The sequence below is a fragment of the Pinus tabuliformis genome, chromosome Q (assembly GCF_031772625.1).
Source record: "Pinus tabuliformis cultivar Carrire ecotype Pingquan chromosome Q, CPIR1, whole genome shotgun sequence".
Classification (NCBI taxonomy): Eukaryota; Viridiplantae; Streptophyta; class Pinopsida; order Pinales; family Pinaceae; genus Pinus; species Pinus tabuliformis.
Genome location: NC_142296.1, coordinates 1,318,623,453 through 1,318,631,518, shown reverse-complemented (window position 1 = coordinate 1,318,631,518; position 8,066 = coordinate 1,318,623,453). Strand labels below are relative to the sequence as shown.

The 8,066-nt window shown below is 41.7% G+C and overlaps 1 protein-coding gene across 1 annotated transcript in view; it reads left to right on the top strand.

Annotated features, from left to right (window-relative positions):
* Positions 1 to 605: 605 nt before the first annotated feature.
* Positions 606 to 8,066, top strand: part of LOC149224686 (F-box/kelch-repeat protein At1g80440-like) — a 35,452-nt gene continuing 27,991 nt past the window's right edge. The window contains exon 1 of the mRNA XM_089388252.1: positions 606 to 746. Coding sequence (XP_089244378.1) covers positions 606 to 746 — 141 coding nt within the window. The remainder of the gene's footprint in view (positions 747 to 8,066) is intronic.

Below are 8,066 nucleotides of genomic sequence, written 5' to 3'. Positions count from 1 at the left end.
ATATGAGTCTGTTGCCATAGTCCAACTATGTCGTGAGTTTGTCATTGATAACCATAGGACTCAACAGAGCTTTCTCCCTCAAAATTTGGAATTTAGCCATGAACCTGTCAATGGCTGCCTGCATGTTGTGGCACTTTTCTTCAAAGTTAAGCATAAGGTTCCTTTTAGAAAGGACCTTCCTTATTTCCAAAACGGTCTCAGTTATATCTTCTATGTTTAGCTCCTGGAGTTCATATTTGTTCTTGTTGTTGAGGAAATGGATGAGTCTATCGGCATCCTCAGGCTTATCTCCCAATTCCTCCTTTACTTTTTAGATAGCTTCTGTGGTTATCTTTACTAATTTTGTCTGCACAAAAATAACTTGAATTGATGGCCAAATATCATTGACAGAGTCAATGATATTGTCCCACAACATTTCCTTGGTTTGCCGAAGGGGCTTTTCCAGTGTTAAGTCTTTTTCTAAGACTTTGATTCTTTCACTCATTCTTTAGGCCTTTTGTGCTTCATCCTTTTTCTTAAGCTGGGAAAGTTTGTAGTCAGTTTCTAAACTTGCCACCTTTTACCTTAGCTTGTTTATTTCTATAACCTCGATAAAAATCTCTTCCATGGCCTTAACCAATTCTGTTGCATTCTCTCTTGATGTACCTGCTGCAGTTGCAGATTATGTTGTTACCCGCAGTGCTGTGGCAGGTGGAGCTATTGGTGCCAGTGAAGCTGCCAATGTAGAGGGGACTGCTGTGGATACTGTAAGGATGACATCTTCAGGAGTTGTGGCCAAGTTTCTTTTCTTCAATTGAATTAAAGTGTCCAACTCCTCTTTTGTCTCCTTTAAGTAATCGTTCAGCTTTAGGACCAAGTCCATCAACTCCTCATGTTTGGTTTGACTCTCTAAGACTTCTAGAGTTTGAGGATGTTGGAGCTGGGGTATTTTTAATTTCCTCTTAAGTGTATCAATATCATCATTTTTCTTCTTTATAAGCTACTCTGTAGCTTTTATATCCTTGGGATCGTGTCCCAATTCAATCACTAAGTCCTCTAAGGACTTTATCCTTGTACCTTTGGCCTGTGAGGAGGCCTTCTCTAACTTAAATTATGCAGAAATGTTGTTCTAAGAGTTCTGTAGCTGATGGGAAGCTATGGCTTTACCTGTCAGGGTGGATTATATCATCTCTCCTGCCTTTTTGTGCAGTTCAATCTGGTCTATGGGATGAATATCCCTTGCCAACACTTCAAACTCCACCTTTTTGAAATCAGATGATGTCTTGGTTTGCTGTGTTGTAGGTTTAATAAAAGACAACTGTAGCTTTCCTTCTTTTATATCAGAGGCTGACATTAGGCTTGTTTGATTGGTGGGAGTTAGCTTTAGGTACTGAGAATAGGTTTGGGCTTTGAGCCTTTCATTTCTCATTTTGATTTCCTTGTAACTTTCCTTGATGTCTTGGTCTTTGTCAGCAGGCATGTTGAAGGAAGATACTTCCACACTAAGTTGCCTTTCCAACATCTGAGTCTATGATGTGGAAGGCTCTTGCATGCCTTCAGATGGAGTGGGATGCCTGCTTCTGTTTACCTCTGTATTGGTCACCTGTGCCAAATCTTCTGTGTATTCTTGTTCAGAGGTTGGATTGAGTCTTTGCCTCTTTCTTGTTTCCTGTTGCAAATTTTAGGTGTCCATCCCTGATGTGAAAGCTCCCTCTCTATTTCTTTTTGGTATTTTCTCCTCATTCTGAGGAGTCTTTATGACTGGAGGGGTACTCATGGTTCTTTCTTGCTCTTCTGGTACCTACAGAAAAGAGCTCTCATCAAGCTACTTTTCCAAATCAATAAGAGCATTTTCTACATCTACTCTTGTGTTGTCTCTGTCTACTAAAGTACCCTACACCCATTCTGTTTGATTTGCATATGCCTCTATTTCTGGTATGGGGTGGTGGATAAAAGGTCCTAGCTTGAGCTTTTTCCTTTTCTTGGTAATGAATTCCAAAGGGTCATATCTCCATACAAAGCTCCTTTGGAATTTCATTCTTTGCAAGATTAGGTTTTCCTTCCCTCCCTCTCTGGAATTACATATGAAGCGGCCTAGCTGATCTTTGATTTTGAAATTTGCCTTCTTCTTGGGATTGACGAAGGTTACTTCATCTGCATTGATGATTTGTCTATAGTACTCTAAGGCGAACAAACTCATGTGGAGGTATCTTGGCAACTTATATGGTGCAAGCATGGAGCCATATATTCTCATTTGTCTATGGTTCTGATAAAGGTACCAGTCACCCACTTTGGTCTGCATGGAAAGCTAGAGGACTCTCTTTTTTTTCTGGGCTTATCCTAGGTGGAGGATTCCCAGTGAGCATGGTCATGACTGGATGCACAAAAGAATCTATAAAGTCAGAATATGTATAAGGTGACCCAAAATCATGGAATAGTCAGGTCCAAAAGATAACTTATCTGGGCTGGCCCCTGGTGTCAAGCTTTTGGAGGGTAAAGGGAAACTTCTCTCACTAGTAATATAGAAATAGATGGTATAATACAGAGGAGTATTTTAACACCCTCTCATTCCCCATTCTTGTGAATTTCTCATGTATTCTATCCGTTATGAAACTGGAAAAGTCATATATGGATGCAGGAGGCTTCCCTCGGGTATAAATAGCATGAAAGCAAGAATAATTTCATTAATGTGTTCATTGGTAGAGTAACCCAAGATAGAGGATATCATGGTTACAATGCTCTGGCCCCATTTGGAGAAAATAACTGACATACATGGAGGGGGGTCCTTAGGGATGTTTTTCTCCTCTACGATGAAGGTTTGGAATAATTGGGCCAATTTTACAGGGCTTAGCTTGGGATATTGGTCAAACAAGTCTCTAATTGAAAGTGGGGTTAGGTTTGGTCCTAGCTGGAAGTTCAACATTTCATTTATAGACTCTGCTATTATGGTGAATAGAAACTTTTGGTCATGATACATTACTGTTCTATGGCTGGGGACATAACATGTATAGCACATATGAACAATTTCGGGAAAGATATGGACTTGGGGGAACTAGTATCTGGGCAAAATGGATTTCCAAAGGGCAATGTAATCGGTCTAGTTCAGGTGTCTATCTTTGCTTAAACAATGAATTTTAATCAGGAGCTCTATTACACTGGTATCTTTAATGTGGAAGTCCCTATCAACCAGGGGAAGGTGGTTGAGGTCTATATGGGGAGTTCTAATTGGTCTAACATCCATTTTAATTGGGGCAACCATACTCAGTTCTTGTGGATTTGATTTATGCTCAGGGGTTTTAGCAAAGGTTCTTGGGATTTTTTGAGGATTTTAGGTAAACGAAGGTCTTGCAGATGGTTATGACTGAGAGTCTTAAAATTAAAGTAAATTTTCTATTTTTTACATAATTACGAGTGTTATGAGGGTGTATTTACTTGGAATTTGACAATGGAGTTGGTATTCCACATCTAAATACCTGAAATTGGTCAAAATTGACTATAAATGGTGGTTGGTTGCAGCTGCAGAGGTTTGTACATTTCTGGTATGGACTCATGAATGAGTTGGGTTGTCTATAGCATCTATGGAGCAATGGCAGAGGTCTGTGAGCAAATTCGTTGTTTGCAGGGGTAGCAACGACTTTCTGAGTTTTCAATAGAAAATGCCCAAAAAGAGTGAAAAGTGTCGTAATTGGGATTATATAGAAAAAAAATTGATTTTGGTGGGTTCATTAATTGATGAACAATGGGCAGTTTTTTTAGTTATACCGGACAATGGTTTAATGGGGTCATCGCACCGCTTTTGAGAGGGAAGTGGTTTTGAGGGGGGCTCACCCGATCTAGTCGAGTGCGTGATATGTAGTATTCTGGGGGTCGGGGAAAACCACATTATCAGTTGGGTAAAGGACAGACATTGGACCGAACCAATATGGATGTGAGTCGTAGGATGAGGAGAAAGGATGATCAATGGGAGTTGGGTGATGGAGTTGCATGACGATTTATAAAAAAAAAATTCACGGGGGCCATGGGCCTAATTGATGAGCCCCAATTTTTGGTAACAATTTGGGCTCATTTGGCCTACTTACCTTGCTCAACCCTTCATTTTTTATCACTTATGCATCGTTTCTTAGTATATTCGTGTTATTTGTAGGAAGAAGGGCAGGCATTATGTCTATGTGGCTAATAGATGATGATTTCAGGTTTTTTGGCATTAAAGGGAGCAAAGACCACGCAGATGGAGACAAGGAGACAGCCAAGGTGGCATTGCGGGTTTATAGGGAGGTTTTCCACAGCCTTGAATGACCTCCCTCGTGATCTCCACCCCAACTCCGAGCTCCAACAACTATCACCACCGAGCTAGAAGGCAGCCAACGGATTCTACAGGAACATCAGTTTAATTTTAGTTGGACAGCCAAGCTCCATTAATTGAGGAGGGCAGCTTGGCCCTCATCATGTATAAATATTAAGGTTGTAGCCTTCGATGAGACTCTTGAACTTTTGTTGTAGATTTTGGATTACGAGCTGTAGCTCTGTTTTTTCTCTTTGTAAGCCAATTTTGGCATGTTGTTAGACTCATGATCTTTTAATAAAAGGCAGGCAGATTTGGATTCGATTCTGAGTTATTAGGGGAGCTATAGCTCTCAGGTTAGGGCCCAACCTGAGAGCAATAGACCTCATTTTCTTTGTATTATTACTTGTCTTTCTTTTGTCATTGCATTTCTTTCCCTTACATGCACTTGAAAAACAGAGTTTGTTGAGTTGCTTGTTTCGGTTTTGTTATGTAGGTTAGTTTCATGAATGCAATTGTTTCAGGAGTTCAGAATTAGCTTAGGGAGATTGAAGTTACATTGAGTTCAAAAAGGTTGAATGCATGCTCACTTTCACCTCTGTTGGGGACCGGAAGTGTAGACCGTGCCAACTGCCAAAAACACTGTTTTAACATATGCATGCAAGTATTCATGTAATGTTTTCGGTTGAGGAATTGTCCATACGATTATATCTTAAGTAATGACTCTTTGGTTCAGCATTCATGCACGATTTTCCTTCAACTTACGTTGTTGTTCTTTGATTCCTAATAAAACAGTTAGAATAGGTTGGTGAACTTTCGTTTACATGCAAGATAAAGGTGATTTGTTTCATTTACACTGTGTAGCACCACTTCATTGTGTTCCTATCCTTCTGAACCGTGTCTAAGCCACCTACTCATCCTCTATTCAGCTCATTTGCCTTCCAACCCTTCTACTGTCCACGTTGCTCAATCTTTTCTACCTTCCACTACTCTACCCTTCCATCGACCAACCAGCTCTATCCACTCTCTCTCCATCTCATCTCTCTGTCCATAGGCCATCACAAGCTCCTCTCTCATCTTACCTATCCACCCATACAGCTCCTTCACTCCTCCATCATCCAAAACTCCGACTGTAGAACATCATGTAGAAGTTAGGAGACTTCCTGTAGAAATCCCGAGTTTCCTGTAAGATCCCCTGCAGACATCCTATAGAAGCCTGCAACCACGGTTGCTAAGCACCTGAACGTTGTGGACTTCTGTGGAATGATGTGAGGGATCCCCTGGAACCTCTCAGAGTCCTCTTGACTGTTCCCAAGCCTTCCTCCCTTTCTAGCTACCCCTGCACAGTCAAGACCGAGTAAGAAGCACAATCATAATAACTCCACCCACTTGAGCAAAAATACCAAAAACGTGTTCTCTTCAATGGAAGTAGTTTAAATTCATGCATCTCATCTCACTAGAAGTAATGGCATCATTTCCAGAAGTTGCATTCCCACCATTGCATCATAAAGATTAAGCTAGTCATATTAGGGTTTACTGGGGTTTCCATGTTTGGTTGACTTTTAGTTCATTCTTGCAAAGTAGGTTAATTTCCTTTGAGATAGCCTTCGTTCATCATTAAGAAAGCTTCTTCTGAGAACATATAGAAGTTGGCTTTAGCCCTAGCGGACTTGTGCCAGTTGACCAAGTGACAGCTGCGACAAGAGCTAGTACTTGTGCATACAGCACCATCGCTTCCAAGTTTGTTACGAACTACCGGGTTGATAAAATTAGAGAAGGAAGCTCCAGGAGTTGTAGCATTATTGCTACAATACTGGAGCCCACCATCTTTTTGGCACCGTTGCCGGGGAAGCGTGAGAGTATTGGTGATTGTCGCTTTTCTTCTATTTTCCACTACAATCTTCTACTAAGTAGTTTATTTCATTTCCTTTATGCAATTTCGTTTATGCAAAAGTAGATTAGCATTTCCCGCTTTCATAGGTTAGCATTTCAATTCCGCAATTTCATTTCTGCAAGCGTAGATTAGCATTTCAATTCCGCAAGTGTAGATTAGCATTTCATTCCTGCAATTTCATTTGAGCAAAATAGATTAGTCGTTTCCTGCTTTCATAGATTAGAATTTCAATTCCGCAACTTCCATTTTGCAAGCATATATTAGCCTTTCAGTTCTGCAAGCGTAGACTAGCATTTCCATTCCTGCAATTCCATTTGAGCAAAGTAGATTAGTCCTTTCCTACTTTCATTTCAATTCTGCATTTTTATTTCAGCAAGATAGTTAGTTGTAGATCAATCTATTTCGGTTTTGCAGGTACCAAAGAAAAAAACAAAAGCAATCAAAAAGTCTTTCCATTTCATGCCTCATAGGAACTGAGATAAAACAGGCAAATTCCTACCCAACACCCCCACCACATCACTGAGTCACCCTTCTCTCTTCTTCAGTGACAGTGATCCAGAAGAACCTATAGGTGAACCTCCTGAGATATACGAAGATCCTATAGCAGAAGAAGAATTAGAGACCATCCCATCTGAAGCTATGGTTGACAATACAAGAGAAGATGAGAGAATAGAAGGTGCCTTCCCCATCCGAGAAACCAATGGAGACATGAAAATGAAAAACATTAGTCCCTCCGCTCTACCTCACTTCCATGGACTGACTACTGAAGATCCTGATACCTTTCTGTTTGAGTTTGTTGTCCTTTGTAGAACCTATGACTATACTGAAGATGAGCAGAAGCTGAAACTCTTCCCTTCAACTCTTAAGGATGCAGCATTACGCTAGTTCATGGGCTTACCTAGAATAGTATCACCACTTGGGCTGAGATGCAGCAAGCTTTCAATACCAAGTACCGGGACTACTGTAGGTCCAAGGAAACCAAGGGAGAGATCTTTCGGATGACCATGGGAAATGATGAGTCCTTAGAGGATTATGAGGAGAGGTTCCAACTTAGCTATAAACGGGCCAGGTGCACACTTGACCCTGAATCCCTCAAGTTGGTCCTGCTCCGAGGAGTCCCTGCAGACCTCTTAGATACCCTTCAGATGTTAGCTGGGGGAGATATTTACCAACTGCCTTATGAGGACATCAAGACTGTGTTTAGGAACCACTCCAGGGCAGCCCGGAAACGAGGTAGAGGAAACCTTCTCTCAGCTAGTATTCCTTTCTCCAAGCATGAGTTTGCAAATCAATTAGGAGATCTTAAGAGTGAGGTGAGACAGACCATTGCCATGCAGCTGGACACATTCAGGATCCAGCAGAAGAAAGAAGAAGTTGAGAGAGCCTTGGCTATCTTCTGCCCTAGATGTACAAGGAGACACCCTAAGAACGAATGCCCATTGCATTCGGTTGAAGTGTGCTTCGTTTGTGAGGAGAACCATCCCACAAATCAATGCCCAACCTTACCTGGACTTAAAGTTTTGTACCAAGGGACAGAAGCTCCCACTGAACCTCTCTATTTCCTCAACCAAAGGAGGCCACAAGGACCTAGACCTTACCAGCAGGGGATGCAAGGGGCACCTCAAGCTTATTACAGCTCCAACCAATCGACTCCTATGCCTTCCTGGGGTCCCCCTGCTCATCCTTCCTGGTCTATGCCTCCTCCATGGCCTTATCCACCTCAGTACCCTACTCAACCCATTACTCATTCATATCACTCACATGCCCAGCCACAGCCTGAGTGGAATGCACCTCAGTCGGGGTGGAGGCCCTAGTACAACACTCCTCCTGCCATTTTGCCTCCACCGCCAGTTCAACCTCAACCATTACCTCCTGCTCCTCCAAGGCAACCTCAAATGCCTGCTCAACCGA